This window comes from Heloderma suspectum, chromosome 13 (assembly GCF_057233095.1).
Source record: "Heloderma suspectum isolate Gila_16-S chromosome 13, 16-S_ref, whole genome shotgun sequence".
Taxonomy (NCBI): domain Eukaryota; kingdom Metazoa; phylum Chordata; class Lepidosauria; order Squamata; family Helodermatidae; genus Heloderma; species Heloderma suspectum.
Window position 1 is genome coordinate 24,589,389 of NC_139470.1, and position 25,526 is coordinate 24,614,914.

A 25,526-nucleotide genomic window follows, 5' to 3' on the forward strand; every position below is an offset into this window, starting at 1 on the left:
ACAGATCTCTGGGTGATTCACAGTACATCAGCAAGGGGTTGAAACTCCCCGTTGTCTATCATTAGCAACAGCTTTAAAAAAAAAAAAAGCTTTTTCCCTTCCCACTCCTTAAATTGAGTGGTTGAAAAAGAACAGACTGGAGCCAATGTGGTGTAGTGTGGCGAGAGTGTTGGATTGGGGGTCAGGAGACCTGGGTTCTAGTCCCCATGCGGCCATGGAAGCTCACTGGGTGACTTTGGACTAGTCACAGATTCTCAGCCCAACCTACTTTGCAAGGTTGTTGTTGTGAGGATAAAATGGAGAGGAAGAGCAGGATTGTGTGCGCTGCCTTGGGTTCCTTAAGGTGGAAAAAGAAGGCAGGCTATAAATATAATAAATAGATAAACAGATAAAATAAAACAATGGGGAGGAGATCCTGGAGTGGATTTCTGAAAGGACTTCATGAAAGGACTTCTGAGCTTCATGGGCTGAGCATGTGTTCAGAAGCGCCCTCAAACCTTAGCAAATGTTCAGTTGAGGTTGGTGACTCAAGGAGCTATCCAAGGTGCCCCACTGCAAATGTTCAACCTCCCCTGCAAATAGTCAGCCACCTGCGCCACTATTTATTTATTTATTTATTTATTTATTTATTATTTTTATTTTATTACATTGATATACTGCCCAACAGCTCTGGGCAGTTTACACCAACTAAAACCATAAAACACAACACGATAAAACCTGATATAAGACTTTAAAAGTTTAAAACCAGCATGTAAAACCCAACAGCAGTTACAACCCAGGGAAAACCTGGTTGAAAAGGTGCATTTTTTAGGAGGCGTTTGAAAGACGCCACATTTTCTGCCTCCTGGGGGAGGGTTTTCCAGAGGGGGGATGCGCCAGGCTCCGCTGGCGAGATCTCAGCATTCTAGTAAAGAGTCAAGTAAATCCCACAAGCCTAAAGTCTAGTCTGCCCACTCCTGATGTAGAGAACCATTCAGCCAAGTAACCCACCACTTCCAGTCTGAATGGATATAGTTCGTTCTGCCACTGGGCAAGAACCCCATTTCCCCTAAAGCAGCTATCCCCAGCTTGGCCAATAGCCATGCTGGCTGGGAATTATGGGAGTTGCAGTCAGACTCATCTGGGGGGTTCCAAGTTGGCAAGACTGCCCTAAACAGCCAGTCTTTAGAAGGAAGGGCGTTGCTGCTGTTTGCAGTAAAGGCTGGTGGCTCCGATTCGGGTGGGGCTGTGACTCCATTCTGGGTTTCAGTCAGAGCCAGCCAGCCAGCCAGAACTCTAAAAGAGCTATCTAAGGTACTGGACCTTATCCCCAAAATGGGTGCAGCACCTTGGATAGCCCCTTTAGAGTTCTGGCTGGTTCCGACTGAAACCATGGATCCACAGCCCCACCCAAATTGGAGCCACCAGCCTCCACTGGCTGTTTGTTTGTTTTTTAATGTGGGGAAGCATTCAAAACGAGCATCCTCCACCTGAAGTCCAAAGTGGTTCTGAAAGAACAGGGTCTAGCTTGCTTGCTCCCACCACCAGATCAAGACATATTCTTAACAGTGAATTTGCCTTGCTCGCAATCGCAGCCTCCAGGAGTTGACATTTTCCGTGAACTGTTCCTGATAAAACCAAGATCTCATTCTGGGGTTGTCATACACCTGGATCAGAGTTTTCCACCTTTATATGTGAATGTCGGATGTATGTCACGATGTAATGTAATGTCGGAACAGCAGAAAAGCCACACTGGATCAGGGTCCATCTAGTCCTGCATTCTGTTCACACAGTGGCCAACCAGCTGCCTGTGGGAAACCCACAAGCAGGGCTTGAGTGCAACGGCACCCTCCCGTCCATGTTCCCCAGCAACTGCTGTACCCAGGCATACTGCCTCTGATGGTTGCATGGAGGGGAACAGAACTGGTGGAGGGATAATGTAAGTGCTCAGTGGTGAAATAAAAGCATTCTGCCTATGCTCAGAGGCACTCTATATTTAAGAACGTAAGAAGAGTGCTGCTGGATCAAACCAAGGGGCCACCTAGTCCTGCATTCTGTTCACACAGTGGCCAACCAGCTGCCTGTGGGAAACAGACAAGTAGGACATGAGTGCAGTACACCCTCCCACCCATGTTCCCCAGCAACTGGCGTATGCAGACATGGTGTACTGCCTCTGGTAGTGGAGGTAGCATATAGCCGTCAGGACTAGTAGCCATGGATGGCCTTTATTTGTTGTTTCCAATGTGCATCACTTTGTGCATTACTTTGAATCTCATCTGCCATTTTCTTGCCCATTTATACCCAAATTTGGAGAGATCTTTCTGAAACTCTTTACAGTTTGAGCCTGGCTGAGCCTTGATAGTGGCATTGGAGGCTCTGTTCTTTGGCCCATTTGCTGGTTGGCAGGTACCATAGCAGACGGCCTTTTTGGCTGTGGCATCCCACCTCCCTTTCTTCCCATTTTAAACAAGCGTTCAGCTTTTCTTTATTCTGGGACACGTTGCATCCTTGCTCTTTCTGTTGTATGGGCTACCTGTTGTTTTTTTACTGGTTGTATAGCTGCCATGAATGTATTTGATATCTTCTAGTGTGTTTCTCTTATCCTATTTTATTGTTAGCTGTCTTTGAAAACTGATGTTAAAAGTGAGGTATAAATAACTTAAATATAGTCTGCCTGAGATTTTGCCAGCCAAAACAATGTGTTTTTTGTGCATACTGGATATCTTCTTAGGCAGAATGTCACCCACTACTGACTTCCTTCTGAGTAGACTGGATAGGATCATCCTGTTAATGAAATTAGGGCTTTGATTTATTTATCAAAAGCTCTTCGCCCTATCCCCCCCCCTTTAATTTAATAGGGCCATGGGCTATTTAGTTTAAATACAGGGCATGGTCTAAAGGCACATGAGGTGGCCACCTTGCTGAAGCTAAGCAGGTCTGGGTCTGGTCAGTGCTTGGAGGGGAGACCACCTGGGAACCACATGTAGCCACCTTGAGTTCCATGATGGAAGAAAGGTGGGATATATAAATGTAATGAATGAATGAATGAATGAATGAATACAGAGTTTATGAAAGCTGTGGGTGAGAGCAGGTACCATCTTGGGTAAGGGATCTCCCCCTCTTCTTGCACACAGATAAGATGTTTCCTTGTGCAATAAAGGCAGCCCTTCTCCAAAATGCTTCTCTTCCCCCTCTCATACCTAGCCTTTTCCCCTTCATATGAAAACATGTGCAGGTTTAATCGATGGCTCAGTTGAAAATTTGTACAATGAATCTACTGAGGTGTCTTTAATCAGCTGGCAGTCCTAACGAGTAGAGGGACCCAGCTTTCCCATGTGTGGCCATGGAGCCCTTTTCAGCTGAAGCAGTCTGCCCAGTGGGCACTGTGGAAAACCTGAAGACAGATGGCAGAGAAGATATACATGTAGTGGTTGGATTGACATGGGGTGGGGTTTCCTTAGATCAGCCTTCCCCAACCCGGCGCTATCCAGATGTGTTTGGACTACACATCCCATCATCCCTGGCAGCATGTGCCATATGTACCTGCCCAGACCCTAAGATCGTAGAATCATAGGGTTGGAAGGGGCCTACAAGACCATCGAGTCCAACCCCCTGCTCAGTGCAGGAAGTCTGAGTCCCGGGCGGTCTCCCATCCAAATATTCACCAAGGCTGACCCTGCTTAGCTTCCCAGATCAGATGAGATTGGGCACATCCAGCCCTGTATCTCTCTTCAGGGGCCCTTCTCCAGGAGGCCCTGCCAAATGAAGTGAGGCAGGTGGCTACTAGGAAAAGGGCCTTTTCTGCTGCAGCACCCCAGCTACGGAATAAGCTCCCTAGAGTGATTCACCTGGCACCTATGTTGCAATCTTTTCAGCACAAGGTGAAGACCTTATTTTAAATTTTTCCAGCATTTTAGCACTCCAGTGTTTTAGCTCTGCCGCTTTAAATCTATATTTTAAATCTCTGCATTGCAGCTAGCTTTTATTCTGGTTGTACCTTTATACTGTAGTTTTAAGCTTTCATATATGTGTGTGTGTGTTGTACTTTGTGGTTTTAGTTTTGGTGAACTGCCCAGAGAGCTTCAACTGCTGGGTGGTCTAGAAATGAAAAATAAATAAATAAAATCTGTTAAGCTTTAGGGTGCCACAAGACTCTTTGTCTTGCTCAGTCATTTGCTGAGACAGACTGGAAGTCCTTTGAAAGTGACATTACTTGGAGCAGTAGTTCTATTCTTACCTCACTCATCAAGAGAAAGGGAGTGAGTGTCTGAGTGTGTGCGAGGGTGGTGGTGGGGAGAAAGATTATTTAATTAGGATTATTCTACCCCAGCTTCCCTCCCTGATTTGGGGTGGGAGGTTGTACACGCAGCTGGCAGAGGGCTTGCTTGTTTGCACTCATTTCCTCCCCTCCTCAGTTCAATCTCATCTCTGAGTCAGCGCCTCACTCCATTCTCCCCCCCCCACCCGCCTTCCCCACCCCCCTTACAGGCCATTGAGAGGCACACGACCGGCCGGCCCCTGGGGCTCGCCTTCCTTTGTGATGCTGATTCGGGCAGGAGCCGCTGTCTTTTGTGTGTGTGTGTTTTGAGGCAGACGGAGGAGGAAGAGAGGAGGAGGAGGAGGAGAGAAAGAAAAAGCGAGCGCTCTTGAAATTGACCAGCCCCCGGTTGCACGTCACATCGTGCAGGAGACAAAACGGAGCACGCCTCGGCCAACGCGCACGCACAGCCTGATCGAGAAGCAGACAGAGGCGCACTCCCCCCCCACACACACACACACGCATATGTCCACGACGTGAGGACACCCCCACAGTATACTTCTGCCGGGTCCCCGGTCCCGGCAAGCACCCCAACATCCCCCCTCCTGTTAAGGCCCGGGCACCCGCCGGGTGAGAGCTCCCTCCTCTTTTTTGGATGTAGTCCATTTCAGCACCGCGGAGAGCTCCGAGCTTGGCCGCCCAGCCATGGCGAGCGTGCAGCAAGGCGAGAAGCAGCTCTTCGAGAAGTTCTGGCAAGGCACTTTCAAAGCCGTGGCCACGCCGAGGCCCGGCAGCGTGATCGTGGCCAGCATCACTTCCCGCAAGCCCCTGGCCAGGTAAGGCACACTCCCCCCGCCCCCGTTGGCCCCAGGCACCGGGCCGGCGGGGGCTGCAGCCGGCTCTGCACGGTCCCACGGTGAAGGGAGCAAAGGAGTCCCTTTGTGCTGGATCCACAGCGGAAAGCAGCCTTTCTTCCCCCAGATGCGTTGGACTGCAGCTCCCTCTTTGGCCATGCTGGCTGGGGACGATGGGATTTGTGGTCCGGCACAACTGGAAGGCTGAGCAGGGCGCTTTTGCGCTGGTGTTATCCGTGTCGGCTTCCCGCAGGCGGCTGGTTGGCCACTGTGTGAACAGAACGCTGGACTAGATGGAGCCCTTGGTCTGATCCAGCACGGTTCTTCTTACGTTCTTATGGCTCGGGTCTTCTTCCCCCAATTCGTGGCGGGGACCAGAGGAGTGCGCGCGGGTCGGGCGCTGAGCATCTTGCGTGACTGCGAAGGCGGCCTCCGAATACCAGTCGGTGGGCATATGAACTTTTCCTAGATCTGCTGGGCTGCAGGAGAACAGCCCGACCAGATCAGAGTCTGAAGGAGCAGCATATAAAAGATCGATCTATGAATATGTCGTAGCATTTGTTATTGTTGTTGTTATTTGTTTTGGCTGGCTTTTCAGGGCAGGGAGGGTTTGGGGTTTGACCCTTGATGCGTCTGCCCTTTGAGGGATCTGAAGTTGAGTTTTCATGTTGAAACCCAGTTTTTAATGTACTGTTACATCCCACCCCTCCCCAGTCCCCTGGGCATTCATGGGGCGGGGCGGGGGGGGGGCAGCTGCTATACATTGAATTAAATGCGCCTAGAAAAGCAACCCTGTGCTGGTGTTGTAATGGCTAAAATGGATTAGGGCTGCCCCTCTAAACACAAAACGGAAAGGGGTGGGGGAAGAGTCTGGAACGATCTGTCCTTTGTGTCACTTTGTCAGAGCCAGGAGGCAACGGGGTCCCTCGTTTGTGGTGCTATGACCTTTAAAAGGAGCAAGATCTAGAGGTGAAGGTGACCATGGAGGGTGGGGTGTACACGCATGCACACACACACACACACACACACACTTCAACCCTTTGGGCTGGAAGGAAAAGATTTTTTTAAAACTAAATCAGCAATATGCTCCTGTTTTCCCCAAGCCATGACTTGGGGCATATCCACACTGGGACTGTTGTTGTTGTTGTTACATTTATATCCCACTTTTTTCTTCCAAGGAGCCGAGGTGATGTACATCCTCCTCCTCCTCTCTATTTTTATCCTCACAACAACCCTGTGAGGTAGGTTAGGCTGAGAGTCAGTGACTGGCCCAAAGTCACCTGGTGAGTTTCATGGCTGAGAGGGGACTAGAACCTGGATCTCCCAAGCCCCAGTCCAGCACTCTAACCACTACACCACACTGGCTGTATAGCGTGGTGTGCTGCTGTGCTGTATGGCTGGTTTGGAGCATTTGCACTAAACCAAAGGGATTTCCAAATGAGCTGAGATACAGATCTACTGGGGTGCTTGGGGCAACGATCTGTGTGCTCTTTCCAGATCGTTGTATGAGCTAGTCAGGGTAAGTGCAAGAATTTTCACTCTTGCTGAGTGGCTTGTAAGGGCTAGCAGGATCTGAGCCCAGACAAAATCTTCACCTAGTTGTGCTCCACCCCCCATGGATAAATGCCATTCCGAGTGTCAGCTTCTGGGCAGACTTTGGTTTCATCGCTTGTGCGAGTGTTTTTCCACTGGTTGTGCAGTTGGAGCAGGGGTACCACCTGTCCCTGTTAATAAGAACATGCATGCATAATTCTCCAGCATCGTCCAGGGATTGCCCCTGGGCCCTGGAAGCAGTTCGGTCTGGTCCTGCCCGGTAGCCCCATCAAACATTAATCGAGGTGGAAATCTGCTCACTTGTCAGGAGAACAACCATGAGACTTGGAGATGTACATTTCACATCCACGTGTGCTTGTGTTGCTTTCTGGTAGGACAAAGCACTGCTCCCGCTTGAGAGGGGCTTTCAGAAAGCATTTCTGTTCCTCCACAAGTCTCCAACACCACCAAGAATAACTTCTGGGGGCAAATGTTCCATATCTATGGAGCTCTTACTGCTAAAGATGCTAACTTCCTTACAGAATATGTTTTTTAAAAGTGTGTGTGTGTGTGTGTGCGTGTGTTTTGCATGGCAGGGTGTGGGGGGTCAGCTCCTGGTCTAGAATCTAGACCATATGTGGTGTGTGTGTGTGTGTGTCGGGGGGTGTTTTGAATCCAGACCATATGTGTGTGTGTGTGTTTTGAATCCAGACCATATGTGTGTGTTGTGTGTGTGTTTTGAATCCAGACCATATGTGTGTGTTGTGTGTGTGTTTTGAATCCAGACCATATGTGTGTGTTGTGTGTGTGTTTTGAATCCAGACCATATGTGTGTGTTGTGTGTGTGTATGTGTGTGTGTGTTGAATCCAGACCGTGTGTGTGTGTGTGTTTTGAATCCAGACCATATGTGTGTGCTGTGTGTGTGTGTGTGTGTGTGTTTTGAATCCAGACCATATGTGTGTTTTGTGTGTGTGTGTTTTGAATCCAGACCGTGTGTGTGTGTGTGTGTGTGTGTGTGTGTGTTTTGAATCCAGACCATATGTGTGTGTGTGTTTTGAATCCAGACCATATGTGTGTGTGTGTGTGTGTGTGTGTGTTTTGAATCCAGACCATATGTGTGTGTTGTGTGTGTTTTGAATCCAGATCATGTGTGTGTTTTGTGTGTGTGTGTGTGTGTGTGTGTTGCATGGCGGGGGGAGTGGCGGTCAGTTCCTGGTCTAGAATCCAGACCTTATAGTGACCTACCAAACACGAATATTAACCATCTGTTTCCATCCCAGCTCATCGTTATAAGAATTGTAACTTTAAGAACTGGTGCCTGAACTTGCTTGTTTTCCTCCTCCCTCCCCACCCCTTTTTCCTTGTATATCATGTCTTTCTGAGTGTACGCCTGAGGGCAGGGTCTGTTACTCTGGGAGCCTTTTTTCTGGCTCAAAAAATGCTTTAAAGAAACAATGGCATATCTGGTCTATACTAAAAAAAAAAAAAAAACATTATTATAGCTAGCTTGACTCCGCTCTTTAGTTTTTGATGCTGAGGGGGAAGATACGATGTTTGCAAAGCCAATAGAAGAACAATGAAAGAACCTGAGAAACAGATGCTATGTTGATTCATTCTTCACATAGGAGTCCGCTAGAAATAATAATAGACTGTGCTTGGGAATTTAAACTGTTTTTATTACTGTTTTTCTTAAAACAAACAAACATTCTATTTTATCAGGCTTTCAAAATGGTTTATAATGCAACAATTAATCATTATTATCAACAAACAAACAGAAAGCATCAACAACCAGTATAAACTGGATTCTGAAACTATAGATTTTCACATTCTCAAACTGCAATCCTATGCACACACTGACCTGGGACTAAGTCTCATTGTACTCAATAGGAATTACTTCTGAGTAGACATGTATAGGATTGCACGGCAAAGCCCCACTCATCTGGAGTGGACTGCACTAACTTATCTCCCACATTTCACATACATCGAGCCATTGACAGAATCCAAAAAAACGTTTCTGAATCATTTTCTTCCTGATTCCAGCTAACCAAGATGTGAGAGGGTCATTTCTATTAAAATATGATTTGAGGGAAGCTGGGGGCTTCTCATAGTGGGACAAACCAGTGCTGGCCCTGGGGTTTGGAGGGCCTTTGCGCAAGACTCTCAATGGGCCTCCTCCCCCAGTGAGTCTTCCTTCTCAGCACTAGTGATGTACGAAAGTCACTTACCTTTTCGATGGGGTGATTTGCAGGGAGGGGGAGGTGCTCTGCACCTCCCCCCGAAATCCTAACCTGGCCAGCTCCACTCCACAGCAACTCCGCAGAGCCACTGGCCAGGTGCATTCGCAGCCGCCGAGTGGAGCCTACAGATGCAAATGGCGGCGGCTACGGTAGCCGCCATTTGCTAGAGATGTCAGAGAATTTTGCCACGAATCTCGGGGAGGCCGAATGCCGGCGCATTCGGCCCCCCGAAATCAGTGGTGAAACGGTCTGCCCCCCCCACCCCAGGACGGGACTTACCTTGGGCGGATCTTCCTGGCGGCAGCGGCTCCGGCGGTGGTTCGGCAGCGGTTCGGCGGCAGCGGACGGTCTTCCGACCAGCTGCCGCCGCTGCCATTTCCAGTTAAAACAAACAAACGTGATAGGCTACGTAAAGATTTACGTAGCCTATCATGGCTAGATTTTTAAAAAACACTGTGATAGACTACATAAATGTTTACGTAGCCTATCATGGCTGATTTAAAAGAAAAAAAAAACATGCGTCTGCAAATGGCGGCGCCCATGGCACATCTTAGTCTATGTAAACATTTACGTAGACTTAGACAGCGAAAATAAGGGGAACGCAAATAGCGTAGCGTCTACGCTATTTGTGTTCCACTTATTTTTGTCATCTTAGTCTACGTAAATGTTTACGTAGACTAAGACGTGCCAAAATAAGGAACGCAAATGGCGGCACCTATGGGCGCGGCCATTTGCGTACGCGCAGTTTTTTTTCTTTTAAATCAGCTGTGATAGGCTACATAAACATTTACGTAGCCTATCACGGCTGACTGCAGGGACGCAAACGGCGTCCCTGTGTTAGCCATGATAGGCTACATAAGTATTTACATAGCCTATCGCAGCAAAAATCGTGAAACGAATGGTGGCCGCAGATGCAGCCGCCATTTTGCAAAGCAGCGCAAACGGCACCAGGTAAGTGTCCCATTTTGCATGCCTTTCACGGGGTGGGGGGCGGGAGGCTTCGTTCCACCACGGATTTCAGGGGGCTGAATGCTGCACTGGCATTTGGCCTCACTGAGATCTGTGGCAGAATTCTCTGACATCCCTACTCAGCACCATTGCTACCAGCTGCTCTTGCTCCTCTGCCTCTTTCTCATCATTGCCACCACTTGCTTGCTTGACAGGCAGAGAACGAGGGAGCAAGGAGGCCGTGGCATCTCCTTTTTCTCCTTCTCACGAACACCATTGTCTGAGCCAAAGTGAGAGGCAGGTGAACAAGCTGGTTGCAATGGGGAAGGGGAGGAGCAACTCCAGGGGATCTTGCCAGTGGGCCCCTGTGGGGGTCTGGGCCCTTGGCAGGTGCCCAACCATGCCTACCCATGATGCCAGCCCTGGACAAAGGAAAGGAAAGGTTCCTCCTGTGCAAGCACCGGGTCATTACTGACCCCTGGAGGGACGCTGCTTTCGCTGGCATTTTCATGGCAGACTGTAGCGGGGTGGTTTGCCATTGCCTTCCCTAGTCATGACTACCTTTCCGCCAGCAAGCTGGGTACTCATTTTACCGACGTCTGAAGGATGGAAGGCTGAGTCGACCTGAGCTGGCTACCCGAGACCCAGCTTCCGCTGGGATCGAACTCAGGTCGTGGGGAGAGTTTCGGTTGCAATATTGCCACCTACCACTCTGCGCCTGGACAAAACATCACACTAAATTGGCCTTCCCCAATGTGGGGGAGGTGTTTTAGACAACAACTCCTATCATCCCTGACTACTGGCAAAGCTGGCTAGAGATGAAGGGAATTGTATGAGACTGATAGGAGCCTTATGAGCTCATAGAAAATGACTTCTAAATCCTTTGTTTACCTATCATTATCTTTGCAGAAAGTAATGATGTGGATCCTTACTAATCTATTTCTTAATGTCAATCTTCTGATTTAGTTTCAGGTGTTTGTAAATCGAGCTGCATTTTTTGAATGGTTTACACCCTCATTTTTATCATTCGTAATGATTGAAAATCTTTAAAATACATATTTTTTTAAAAAAAGAAAGAACAGGAAGTTCAAGCCAGAGAGATGTTTGGTTAACCAAATGTCCTGGTGGTAAAGTAACTTAAGTATGAACAAAAGTGGTGGAGGAAAGGAGCTGTCATACCCACCTAATACCATACAGCTGCCCTGTACTGTCAGCACATGCAAGTTTTACCTGAGCAGTACCTTGCCCATCTCCTTGCACCTGGACCTGCTCTGCATCTTTCTGAGCTTGCTTTAAACACACCTTTGGAGCCAGGTGGTTAAGGCAGGCAGCGGTTGAAACCCTTGCTCCCATTAGCCAGGCTGCTGGCGATAACACAGCAGCGATTGCTGGCATGTTAGGGCAGCTTTGCTCTGCCTAAGAAGGTTGTGGGCTGTTTCAGGGGCAATGATACCACGATGCCTCAGCTAGATAACACAATCTGCTTCAGGGGAGCTAATAGGACTGCCTGCATCTGTTGTAACAAAGACTGCAGAGGGGCCAAGATCTCACTGTCGAATTGCAGTTTCATTCCAGCCTTTGGCGATCAGGTTAATCTATAAGGAATGGAGTACTGAATCACTGGGCTTGTTCATGACATCCAGTTCTTTCCTCTCTCTCTCTCTCTCTCTCTCTCTCTCTCTCTTTTTTTTTACAAATTCAGATTACTTTAATGCAGAGCAAATGTCACCTGGCAGGAGTCCCAGGGGTCACCTTGACTGTTTTACTATCATTATCCCTAACATGGTGGGCTACTGGTGTTCTGTGGTACAGGATGAAACCATTTTTCTCTAACATCTAAAGAAGTAACTAGGACTATTTAATATCACCATATACATACGTGGTCCTTTATAAAAACAGCATAAGCCAAAACAACAACAATACAGGACTCAGCCTCAAGGAGCTTACAATCTAAAGTGGTAGAGGAGCCCCACACACACACACACACACACACACAAAGAGTGGGGAGAATGAAGAGGAGAAGCAGAAGAATCCAGAATAGCAGTGGCTGAATGGGAGTGAACTCAGTTACAGAATCCTGAGCAGGGATACAACCCATGCAATAGTGTTTCGGTTTGGTTCAGGTTCAATTGCAACTGAAAAAAATGAGTTGGAGGGAGAGGAGAAAGGAGAGGGTGTGTGTGTGTGGGTGTGGGTGTGGGTGTGGTTCAATCCAGCTGGGTGCGTGGACATTTCTGTTGCAGGATGGGAGAGATACAATGAAGGAGATTAGGGAAGGCTAATGGGTAATGTTGGGGCACTAAGGGAGTGTGCCAGGGGGCTGTTTAAATGAGAAGGGATCTGTCCATGAGGGCTGAGTTGAAAGGGTGAAGTTTCCATAGAGTATCATATTTTGAAAACCTAAAATGTTTGTGTTTGAGTGAGTGGGTGGGTGAAAAAGATTAACACCCCTGCATTTTTTTTCCTCAGACATCCAATTGAAATACCCCTGCCTTACTCTCAGCTGCATTGTATTTGGATCCCAGTTGAAGGCTGTATATCTTACAAGGTTATACAATCTTAGAAGGGGCGTGGCTGCAACTGTCATGAAGGGACTCTGCACTTCTGAATTTGCCACTACACTACTGGGTTAACCTATGGCTTGTTGCCCTACTCAGCTGTCTGGCAGATGATCAAACAAACCATGGTTTGTTTTCTCAATCCTTGGGTTGTTTGTTTCCCTTCTCCCCCGCCCACTCCCTTCCTGTACCCTAAATGGTTTTTTAGGCACTGTAATATTGTCTGTTGAGAGCCAGTGTGCTGTAGCAGTTCAAGTTTTGGACTGGGACTGGGAGACCCAGGTTCTAGTCTCCACTCACTCAGCCATGAAGCTCAGTGGGTGACTTTGGGCCCCTCACAAACTCTCAGCCCAACCTACCTCACAGGGTCGTTGTTGTGAGGATAAAATGGTGAGGAGGAGGATTATGTATGCTGCTTTGGGTTACTTGAAGGGAAAAGGGTGGGATATAAATATATAAATAACTTGTCATGTACAGAAGTTTGTTTGTTTGTATGCTTGTTTGTATGAACCACTGTTGCCCACTGTCTCTGTAGCCTGGTAAAACAACCCATGGTTCTGAGTTCACTTGTAATGACAACCTATGGTTTAAGCAGCTCAGAGTTCACGACCCAAGAAGAAACTATGGGTTCTCTTTCTGAATTGTTTATGGTTAACAAACTATGGGTTGTTAGTGCAGCTGGGTTCGCACTAGGGATGGCGGAGAATTTCTCCACGAATCTCCAGGAGGCCGAATGCCAACGCATTCGGCCCACTGAAATTGGTGGTGAAATTCTCCGCCGCCCCCCCCCCCCGGATGGGACTTACCTCGTGCAAATGTCCCTCTCGGCGGCGGGTCCTGGCGGCGGTTCGGCGGCGGTTCAGCAGGGGCGGCGGCGGCGGCTGGTCTTCTGACTGGCTGCCACCGCCGCCATTGCAAAATAAAAAAGGGAAGTAAAAAGACACACACACACGCACGTGATAGGCTACGTAACGATTTACGTAGCCTATCACGGCTAGATTTCCAAAGTCAGCCGTGATAGGCTACGTAAATCGTCACGTAGCCTATCACGAGTGACTTTGAAAAAGAAAAGTATGTACGCAAATGGCGGCGCCCATGGGGCGCCGCCATTTGCGTTCCTTAGTTTGGCACGTCTAGTCTACGTAAAGATTTACGTAGACTACGGCGAAAATAAGGGCAACGCAAATAGCGTTCCCTTATTTTCGCTGTTGTCTACGTAAATCTTTACGTAGACTAGACTTGCCAAAATAAGGAACACAAATGGCGGTGCCCCATGGGCACCGCCATTTGCATATGCACTTTTTTTTTTTTCAAAGTCACCCGTGATAGGCTACGTGATGATTTACATAGCCTATCATGGCTGACTTTGGAAATCTAGCCATGATAGGCTACATAAATCGTTACGTAGCCTATCACGGGTGTGGTTGTTTTTTTTTTACTTTACTTTTTTTTTCGCGGCTGGGTAGACGGGGCGCTCCTCCCCGGCCTGAATTTCGGTGGCGAGGGATGGGGCGCCTCCCCCCCGGCCTGAATTTCATCTGGGCGAGGTGGGGCGCCTTCCCCCCCTCGCCTGAACTTCGGGGGGAGAACCGAGGCGCCTCCCCCTCACTGCGAAGCAAGCTGTGGGACCAGGTAAGTCCCTTTCGTCCATCCCTAGTTCGCACAACACAACAATCCATGTGTTAAATAAATAAACCATGGGTTAGTGTTATGTGTGAACCAGGTCTTTGTGAACATACACACACATGGGGCTTCAAAGAAACAAATGAGCAGGTAATGGTTTATCTCATAAGTAACAAACCTCTATAACTCTCTCGCTAAGCCCAAACATTGATGCATATTTAGAGTTGTTAAGAAATGGTGATTTGACCAAACTTTTTGTGAAATTGATGCTCCCCTAAACTTGTTCCACCAAATCCCTTTTCTAGTTCTTCAGCATGTTTACTTGGGAGTAAGTCCCATGGGCCTTAATGGTGCTTACTTCTGGTTAGACATGCAAAGGAGTGATCTGTTAACTTCCATTCCCCCTGCCCATAGCAAAATACAGCACGGGGGGCTCCTTAAACCTTTGCATCTGCTGTTGAAGGAAGCATCTTCGGGGTTTGGCAAGACGTTCTCATTTTTATCTATGTATTTTGCCCTTTCACTGCAAAGGAGCCGAAAATCGATGCACGTCAAAGAATGGGTGAAAACCGCTTCAAGATGATCAGTGTTTATTTTGAGCCAACCCTAGGGACTACGAATTGTTCAGATTAGGAACAGAAAAGTTGGACGAGGACAGTCGTGTGCTTTGTTTTGTCTTTACGTTCAGGAGACGTTGCCTCTTTATAATGAACACCTTTCTTAAATGAATAACTTCCTTAAGTCTTCCTTGCATTTACATTTCCTGCCCACTCAGTCATAACTAAAGCGGGGGGGGGGGCGGGGGAGAGAAGAGGATCCTTTAAGTGTGATTACAGCAATGGCACTTCGGGAAACCTTCCCTGAGCCAGAAGGTAGCTTGGACAGGTAGCGCGCTGGGGTCAAGCAGGGGGAGTCTGGAACATTGCCACTTGTGGGGGGGCAGCATTTGCTGCAAATGACACCTTGTTGAAAAATGAAGCAAACTTATCCTGTTCTCGTTCTTTAAATGGAAGCTGTCATGGCATCAATGCAAAAGCTCCCCCCACCCGGGGGGGGGGATTATTTTAGGTGCAGTAAGTCACTGCTCCAGCTGGAAGCACTATGCCCACTGGCTTCCAGTTGTGTAGTGGATCCAGGGCTCGCAGGATTACAGTACGAGCATTTTTGGATTAGCAGGGATGCTAACACCAGTGGAGGCTGGTGGCTCTGATTTCAGTGGGGCTGTAAAGTCATTCTGGGTTTCAATCAAAACTGGCCACAACCCTGAAGGAGCTATCCAAGGTGCTGAACCCTATCCCCCAAATAGGTGCGGCACTTGGATAGCTGCTTTAGAGTTCTGGCTGGTTCTGACTGAAAGCCAGACTGGATCCCACTAAAATCAGAGCCACCAGTCTCCACTGTCTGACACCATCTTCCACCTGGCTGGCTCAGGTTTTCCTGTTCCCTCTGACTTTGGCTGCAATCTTCACAGTAGCTGAGGAAAATGCATCTTCCTGGCAGGAATGCGTTGTTCCTTGTTGTAACGGAACAAGGTCTTGAATGGGCAATAAAGACCCACTAGACCCACTAGATTTATAGAAGACCTGGTCCTGGTGGAGATGAAAACTGATTGAACTGGTTCATTGATATGGATCCACAGAGCTGCCTGCAAGTTCTGGCCTCTCCTTGGGGGTGTGGCTGTGGGGATTGTCACGATGAACGGACACATTTCAAAATCCGCCACTGTACCACTCCTGGCTCCAACATGGTGGCCCTGAAGGTGTTGGCTGTATTTTTTTTTTCAAAGCCCAGACTTTCTAGAGGTGAATGAAGAAGGTGATTGGGGTGGGGTGGGGTGGAGGGAAGCGGTGAAACAGAACCAGTGGAGGCTGGTGGCTCTGATTTTGGTGGGGCTGTGAATCCATTCCGGGTTTCCAAGAGGCTAAATCCTTTTGGGGGATAGGGTTCAGCACCTTGGATAGCTTCTTTAGAGTTCTGGCTGGTTCTGACCAAAACCCAAAATGGATTTACAACTCCACCAAAATTGGAGCCACCAGCCTCCACTGAACATAATCTGCATGGGGAATATATACACACGTGTTCATGCACACACAGAGACACACACTCCTAAATGAGACACAGTGCAAGGATATGCATTTAAGATCCGTGCCTTGTCATTGCCTTGGGTGGCTGCCATTAATTTCATCCTCTGCTAGTTGACGGCAGCATTCCACCAGAGGGAAATGCTTTTGTAGATGGGGTTTTATATTATCCTGGAAATTTACTACCACACAGCTAATTCCAGAACCTCTTTCTTTATTACTCAGCCAGTCAGCAGGCATCGTTTCTCGGCTGTTTAAAAACAAAACAAAACATGCACATCCCATCAGTCTATGTTTTCTTCCTTATCCCTTTCACTCTACAAGCTGTTTCTTTATGTAGTGCAAAGTGGTATGGGGGAAAATTGGTAAATAATGTTGATATGCACTCTATCTGTGCTGCTATTAAAATTGCAGAAGCTGCTCCGCATGCCACGCGGCAGCAAAGCCCAGTCTGCAAAGAAGGGTAGGCCAACCCCAGTTCTCTGGGCATCTTCATACACAGTGTTTCTTACTTTCTTAGGTGTACATAAATGTAATGCATGGATTCAACAGATGGGGTGCTTAAAAAGACATGTATCAAAAGTAAGAATCTGGGACTGGCAGAGGCTCCCCATCGAGTCAGTGCCAAAGCCAGGGTTGTTGGTACATAATGTGTGGAGCTGCCCTTTGAGTATGCCTGTACATGTATTTTTAAAAATGTTATTGGCTCATTTGTCTGTTTATAGTCAATCTTAGGTGTACCTTAAAATATGTTCTCACTGAAGAGGCCCAATGACACTGGGGAAAGGCTCTTACATAGTAGAAAAGAGTAGCTTCAACTCTCCTTCTTATCTAATTTCAGCCAGATTCTAGCAATATTCTTCACCAAAACAAGCCTGATGTGTTGAGGAAGTCTTTGGTTAACCACTCTCCTTCCAAAACCAGATTTGCCTCCCCTGGCTGTTGCACTGGCCCAGAAAGGCCCAGAAGTCACTTCATTGCCAACAAAGAGGAAACCAGTTTGTATAGAGTTTGCATGTGCTAATGTATAGATAGATGTGTATAGACGCAAATTTAGAAATAATTATTATAGTTTAAACAGAAGTACATCCCAGCATAGTGTGGAAGACTCGGACCAGCCCAGGGGACCTCTGTGACTTGCTCAGTCTGCTGTCCAGGTGCTGTTGAGCAGTGACATCAAGGCCCAGCTCTTCCTTTGTCTGGTTCTTGATCTTTAACCGGGTCTTGGAATGGGAAGCCTTCAAAATAGAGGACAGCCCTCTGGAAGCGATTCAAATAGAGGACTGTAAAGAGGACATATGGCCACCCTAGGCCAGGTCCTCTCAAAGCAGGCACAGCTGCTGCATCACCCTAAGCTGGCTAAAGGTGTTGCGTCCGTCGCTGCTAGGGATGTCAGGGAAATCCACAACAGAACCAAATGAGTTCGGATTGTCAGGTATCCAACCTGCAATTCCACAGCGGACTGGCTATTCCCCAGTTGTGCAGGTTCTGCAGACTTGCAAACTGTTTTTCTAAGCTTCGGAAATTTTGCACAAGTTTCATAGTAGAAAAATATGCCAAAAAAAAAAACCAAACCAGGCAAAAATGCGCCTTTCCCCCATAGGCTAAAGCGTGAAAAGGGGCATTGGGGGGGGGGATTTGTGCATTTGGGGGGAATTTGCACATTTTTGCGCATGTGAATTTGTACACATTTGAAAACTAAAAAAAAATTAAAAATCTAATTCTGTTGATGGGCAGACAGAATGAAAGGTGTCTGACACCCTGCGAAATACACGTGGAACGGATTTCACATACTCCGTACATCCCACATCACCACTTCTAAATGTTGTCATAGGCCGTGCCCCCAAATGCTACTGTGATCTGGCAAAGACAGGCATTTTTCTCACCAGCCTCTCCTGGTAACCTGGAGCTGACCCTGTTCTTCTGAGGAGTGTTGGGGCAAAGTGATTTCTGGTGGGACCATCCCTTTGTTGGTGGGTCCCACACAGCTTAGCTGGTGATGACAGGTAGCAGCACTCCCAACAGAGCAGGCCTCCTCTCCCTAGCTGCCATTTTCACTTCCACAAGGCCTCAGGGCCTTCGACGGTTTGGGACCAAATGACTTGAAGGACCACCTTCACCCATATCAACCTGCCTGCACTTTAGGATCAGAAAGAGAGGCCCTTCTCACTTGCCCACCTGTGAGAGCAGTCAAGTGGGTGACCACACGTGAGAGGGCCTTCTCTGCAATGGCACCACACCTTTGGAACAAGTTGCCATCAGAGGTCTGCCGTGCTCCATCACTGCAGGCTATTAAGAAGGCCCTGAAAACATATTATTTTACTTTGGCCTTCTCCTGAAAGGATTGCTGTTTTTGCTGCTGTTTTCATTGTTGGTTTTCATTGCTGTTTTTATTGTGTTCTTACCATTATATTGTGTTTTTATCACTTTTAATATTGTATTGGTTTTATGTGTTTGATTGTTGTATGCTGCCTTGGGATGGCTTCTGCCCTGAAAGGGCAGAATTGATTTATTATTTTAAATAACAATACATTTAAAACATATATGCAGGGGCACTGGTAGGGTGGCTATGTGTCCTCTTCTATAGAGGACAGTCCTCTGTTTGAAGGTGTCCTCTATTTGAAGGGCTACCCAGTCCAATTCTGGTTTATAGATCAAGAACCATGAGAATTGTTGCCCATCAACTGCAGGCACCAGATTGAACACAGGTCACTGGGTCACCGTCCCCTGGACTATGGTGAGATGTATTATATTTCTATTTAAAATATAATAATTCTTTCAAATTTTCACTGAGGCATATAAATTAGCATATTCAAATTTGATGCAAATCTCTCCTCTTCCTTAGGTGATATGTTTCCTCTTCAGGGGTAGGGCGATTCATAAGTGACCACCCTACTTATGGGACCCAGCTTCCCGGTACAGCTCAGAGTTCTGGGCCACAAAAAATGTTTAAAAATGGGGCCAGGGCAGGTGTCAGAGTGAGTCCCTTGAGGGTACTGGGACCCAGGGAGCTGCCCAAGGACAGTAGGTGCTAACGGAGCCCCTGGGTGAGAAGCTGACTCGTCGCTCACAATCCTCTATAGCAGAATTATTTATTTTGCCCTACTTTCTTGATCGGGAAGGGCAAAGGGCAACACAGAATGAAACGAGTTGAGGTGGAGGTCTCCTCCATAATTTTGTCGAGCAATTTTTGCGCCACTTTTACTGCTCCGGTCCCTGCCTAACTTTACAGCACGTAAAAGCTTTCAAAATAGCAACCGCAAATAAATTGCATCTATTCTGAGGAAATGAATCCAACAATCATTCCTTCCTTCATTCCTTTCTCTCCCTCATGATTTCAATCCTCTACCCCTCCTCTACATCCAGTGCTCGTAGGAAAAGAAGGGGGGGATGCAATTTCAAGGCAACCATTAATATCGTCATCTCAAAAAGGCAAGTGATTGTCATATTGACAGAGCCCATGAATGGCTCTCCCACTCTCTCCCTCTCACTTTCTGCCCACTTGGTTCCATCAAAGTTTGTGACTTAATGCCCAAACAACTGCTCACCATTCTAAGCTCCATTTGTGCGGAATATACTCAAAGCCGCCAAGCCCCCAACCCTGCTTCGCTTCGCTTCGCTTCGCTTTCTTTCTTTCTTCCTTTCTTCTGACAGCCTGTGGTTACAACAGTTTGGCTATCTTAAGAGCACGGTAATGGATGGTCCGGCTCTTGGAACTGATGTATGTTTTGCTCAGAGCAGTAATTGATGTCATCATTGGATCTCTTGGGGGTGGGGGTTTCTTCCCCTCCCCTTCCACTCCTGCTCCAAACCACAACCTTGAAGATAAATGTGTACTGTCCGTAAGCAGGAGCGCTGGCTGCCATTTCCGTATTTCTTGAAAGGCGTCTTTCCATCACTGCTGAGGATATGCTGCAATTTATAGCCAAAGGCAGGCCAATCAAGCCTGCGACCAGGAGCCTTGTTAGGAAAATGGGCCAGTGTCAAGGGTAGGCATGGCCGGGCACCTGCTGAGGGCCCTCACCCAGGAGGGGTCCATTGACAAGAGCCCACCGGAGTTGCTCCTCCTTTTCCCCATTGCAACCTGCCTGTTCATGTGCCTCTCGCTCTGGCCCAGAAAAGGAGGAGCAGGAGATGCCACGGCCTGCTTGCTCCCTGGCTCTCTGCCTGTCCAGCAAGCAAGTGGTGGCCGTGATGTGAAAGAGGATAAGGGGCAAGAGCAGCTGGGGATGCTGGGGATGAGAAGGGAGGCTCACAGAGGGAGAGGGCCCATGGAGGCAGTCTTGCCCAAGGGTCCCAAAACCTGGAGCTGGCACTCTGGCATTCTAATGGGATACTTTGGAGCTGGGCGCCTCCAGTTCAGAAGATGCAAGGGAGCCAAGATGGAAGCGTTACGTACGTTGTCTTCTGATCTATGTATGTCCTAGTACAGCAGTGTCTACACCACAGTTTCAGATTAGTAGTGAGAGAGTTCAGGTCCCACTTGTTGTTTTAATAAGCAAGTTTCTAGTCCTTGGCACCGGGAGGATATGCTGGAAAAGGGATGAGCAGTGCCTGATGAATTCTCTGAAGCCAGAGTGTGGGGTGAGCAGGATTTCCCAGTGCTTGGCGATGGGATGGCTGTGCCTGGAGACCTATTGACCTTCCCCCACCAGAAAACAGTGCCCATGGCTTTTTCGAGGGCCGTTCCAAAGCCTGAAGCCAAGGTACTCCCAGGCCCAGCTGCAGGACTGAGCCCGACATGCCTGCAGTGACTCCCTGGCATTGCAGGGCTGGCATCACGGGTAGGCGTGGTTGGGGAATTGCTGAGGGTAGTGGTGCAGCAAGGCCTGGATCGTGGGCCCAAAATCTGGGACCCCACAGCTCAAGAGGCCCAGCAAATGACCTCCCAGAGAGTGGTAGGTCATGAGGGCAGCAGGGCAGCAAAAGGAAAGTCCATTTTATTCCTGTAGTCATGACGGTGCTATGGTTTAAGCAAGCTGCAAAGGCGACACTGCACATGAATATTTTTTTCTTTTACATCAGAGCTGGCAGACATTCTAACACATAAGGAAAGTAGAAGCACTAAAGCACACCAGCTGCTCTGGCCCAGACGACGGTGGTGATGAGGAGGAGGAGAAGGAGATACCACGGCCCGTTTGCTCCCTGGCTCTCTGCCTGCCAAGCAAGCAAGTGGGAGCAAGGAGGAGGAAGAGGAGGGGGAGCGAGAGCAGCTGGGGACAGTGGCAGTGGGAAGGGAGACTCACTGAGGGAGGGGACCCGTTGAGGGAGTCTTGCCCAAAATCCCTCCAAACCTGGGGCCAGCACTGTTGAGTTCTAACGGGATACTTTGGGGTTGGTTGACGGGAGGGGAGCTGCATGGCTCCTTGGTGCGCTTGCCTGATTTTTTTAAAGATGTCAGTTGGCACAACTACAAACCTGAATATCAATTGTCCAAAAGCAATTAGTTTCTGTCCCAAGATGGTCCTTTGACATCTAGATAATGATGATGCACACTGATTGATTATGACAGGGGAGAGCATAAACATAATCACATGAAGCAGCAGCAGCATTTTTATAGCACTTTAAGGTCTCCGAAGAAATTTAGATTCACTGCCGATCTCAGCAAACCTTACGCCAACCATGCAAGGTAGGTTGGTATTATTATCCCCATATCACAGATTGGGGGGTGTGGGGACTGAGGCTAAGAGAAAGAGGCTTACGTGAGGCCACGTAGGGTGGATCTAAGCCTCCCAAGAAAAGCATGCCTGCCACTCAAAATGGCAGCTCTGTGTCAAGTGTCCCTCCTATAACATCTAGTAGAACTTAGCCTGTGCCCCAATAACTTTGCACTGGGCATTTCTACACCCCATATCCTTGGCTATTGCTGAGCTGATGGAGAATCAAACAGTGGAGGAAGCTGCCTTATATCAGATGGTTTTGCTCAGCAAGTCCAGTGCTGGCCATTCTGACTGGCAACAGCTCCCCAGGGTCTCTGGCTATGTGGCCACCAACACGTTGCCAAAAAAGAGGAAATACACCACCCAAAAGAGGACAAAAAAGAGGACACCGATTTGAATAACATTTGCATATGCAGGTGTATATGTATAGGTGCAAATTTAGAAATAATAACTACAATTTAAAAAGAAATACATTTCACTAGGGGTGTCAGAGGCATCCACAACTGAATCAAATGAGTTCAGATTTCTATGAATCTGACCTGTGCATTCCGCAGCAGATGGGCTTTTCCCAAGTCACATGGATTCCGCAGACTTGTGGACTGGTTTTATTACTTTCTGGACTTTTACGCAAATCCATCTGAAAATGCACAGTTCTCCTGGACACTAGTGCATGAAAATGCACATTTGGGGCCTGATTTGCGCATTTGGGGGATTTGCTCAATTTAGGGGGAATTTGTGCAAATTCAGGAAAAATCCAACACAATCAATGAGCAGATGATGGAATGAAAGGCACCTGACAATCCACGAAACGCAGGTGGAACAGATTTTACAAAACCCATACAGCCCTACATTTCACCATGGTGGAGAAGCCTGGCCAGCTGACCTGTGTGCCTGCTCAGTCTGCTGTCCAGGTGCTAACCATTGATGGGCAGCTTCAGCCCCCACCTGCTCTCCCTCCTTATGGTTCCTTGACTTTAAACCAGACTTGGACTGGACACCCCATCAAACAGAGGACTCTCTTCTGCCAACTCTCCAAAAGAGTGGACTGTCCCCTGTAAAGTAGGGCACCTAGCCAATCTCTCTCTTACAGAGATTGTTCCCATCACCTGCAGCTTGATCCTTATAACTAGAGATGCTGGGGGTCAAACCTGGGACCTTTTGCTCTGCTCTACCGCTGAGCTACGGTCCCTCCCCATAACAATATTACGTCACCAGCTAAGCCTGTCCTCCACCTGCAGCAAGATGCAATGGGCTGTGTCACTTCAGACTGCAGCAGGCAGTGACATTTTTAAATGCTTCTCTATGTAAAAAAATAAATAAAAAATATCCCTACCAGTAAAACATTTAGCACAGCAAGGAAAAAGGTTCTGGTCTCTGCTATGCTAGTATTCTACTTGCATGGATGTTGATTTTTTTTTTTTTTAAGGAGCATTTAAAAATGTGATTCTTCATCTACACTCCAAAATGGTACAGTCCAGCCTACCACCTCATTCTGCTACATATATTAGACCGGGTCTTAGGTGGCAGTAGAAATGATGAAGCTCAGGCCTGCCATTTTCAGTTTCTTGAAAAATGTTTCTTGAAAAATGTAGTTCAGTCCTCAATGAGATCATAACCAAATCAAGACTTGAAGTGGATAATGCAATCCTGTGCATGGGAGTTGTAGGACTTTTTTCTGTCCATAGATAGGATGACACCTTTAGCATCTATACTAACAGATGTTGACCAGTCCTTAGATGTCAGGGAGGGGAGAAAATAGGATGCCTACTTAGACATTGCCCAAAAAACGAAATGCATCACCAAAAACAAGGACAAATAGGACACCGATTTTCAAAGAATTTCCATGTCCTAATTTATGTGCATAGATGCAAATGTAGAAATAATGATTATAATTTAAATGGAAATACAGTCCATGTCACTATAGAGGGGTACCAAATGCTAACTGTTGGTGGGCATCTTCCAGGACCCTGCTGTTTCTTCTTGTTGTTCTTTATCTTTAAACAGAGGGTGCTTTCCAGTAGTCTACGGAAAGCTCTTCAAATAAAGGACTGTTCTCCATAAAGACGGACATGTGGCCACCCTAGGCTGAAACTCAACACGAGGCTGCTGTTTTCAGTGGAAGCTTTGCGTTTCTCATAACATTTCATTCTGCTCACAGAGAGTTCCTAACTATGCCAAGCTTGAAATTTCCCTCCATGGTCTCTTCACCATAATGCTAGACTATGCACCAATCATCAGATACTTTGGGGTTTCTCACTTTGCCCAGGCCTCAGTTCCAGATTGACAGCTCTTTCCTCCCCTATGAGGAATGATTACAACATCTGGGACTGTTTAGCTTAGAGAAGAGGCAAGTGAGGGAAGACATGATAGAGGTGTACAGAATTATATGTGGTGATGAAACAGTGACAGGGAGACATCTTTCTCCCTCTCTCATAATACTAGAACCCAGTGGGGTCATCCCATGAAGCTGATTGAGGGGAGATTCAGGATAAATCAAAGGACGGACTTCTTCATACAATACATAGTTAAACTATGGAATTCACTTGCACAAGACGTAGTGATGGCCACCAATGTGGATGACTTTATTAAAACGGGGTTAGACAAATTCCTGGGGAAGAAGGCTATCAATGGCTACTAGTCCTGATGGCTATATACTTCCTCCAGTATCAGAGGCAGTAGGCCTATGTTCATCAGTTGCTGGGGGACATGGGTAGGAGGGTGCTGTTTAGGGATGTCGTGGGCGCCCGACTGGGTCCGGGAATTCGTCGGGCTCCCCCCGCTCACGACCCCCAGACTGCGCTCACCAAGACACTCCTTGTTCGCCCCCCACTCATGCCCACTTGCGCTCTCCAGGACTCACCGCGATCCCGTTCAGTGAGTGCCCACCATTTTCGTGCCTTTGATTTCTACGTAAAACAGGAAGTTAAAAAAATGTGCATATTTAAATCTGCGCTGTTTGGAGCTGGGAAAGCTAAATAGGTGCAATATTAGAGGGATTATACCTCTAATATTGCACTTTTTAAGTTTTCCCAGCTCCAAACTGTGCAGATTTAAATATGCACTTTTTTTTTTAACTTCCTGTTTTACGTAAAAATCAAAGGCACGAAAATGGTGGGCACTCACCGAATGGGATAGCGGTGAGCCCGGGGAACTCGCTGAGCTTGTGGGTGGCCCGAGCACAGGTCTGGGGGGTGCGAGCGGGGGCGCTGCTTCAACGAGTGCCCAGAGAAACCAAGCTGGGGTGAGTTCTTACATCCCTAATGCGGTTGTACTCATGTCCTACTTGAGGGTTTCCTGTGGGCTAGTGTTCAGCTAGTGTGCGGACAGAATGCTGGATTAGATGGACCTTGGTCTGATCCAGCAGGGCTATTCTTAAGTTGTGCTCTTAGAGAAATAAGTAGGCTGTTGTTATTTCAAACTTTGCAAGGAAGATAGGGAAAAAGGAGCACTCTTTCCTTTTGCAGAGCAACGCAAATGCACCAGTGGGCAGGAGGAACCATCTGTGCAGTCGTGTGAAAGGTTTTGAATTTAACTGGGGAACTGTCAGATGAGCATCCACTTTTGAAGGATGTGTGCTCTCCCATTATTTGGCAGGGAGATGGGGCGAGGCGGCGCGGGGGGGGGATAGGTCTGCTTCATTCATATTAGGTGTACAAGGGGGTTTCACGTGCTTGCATGGATCCCTGGCAAAGAACTTTCAAAATGCACATCTGGCGAAACGTCTTGGAACGTTTCCCCCTGCCCCCCAAGATTTATTGAAATGTGAGGGTCTAGTCGCTTGACCAAATGAATTA

At 47.7% G+C, this 25,526-nt stretch overlaps 1 protein-coding gene across 1 annotated transcript in view; it reads left to right on the forward strand.

Moving 5' to 3' along the window:
- The first annotated feature begins 4,942 nt into the window (after window positions 1–4,942).
- Window positions 4,943–25,526, forward strand: part of SRRM4 (serine/arginine repetitive matrix 4) — a 195,146-nt gene continuing 174,562 nt past the window's right edge. The window contains exon 1 of the mRNA XM_084820367.1: window positions 4,943–5,073. Within this exon, the coding sequence (XP_084676493.1) occupies window positions 4,943–5,073 (131 nt within the window). The remainder of the gene's footprint in view (window positions 5,074–25,526) is intronic.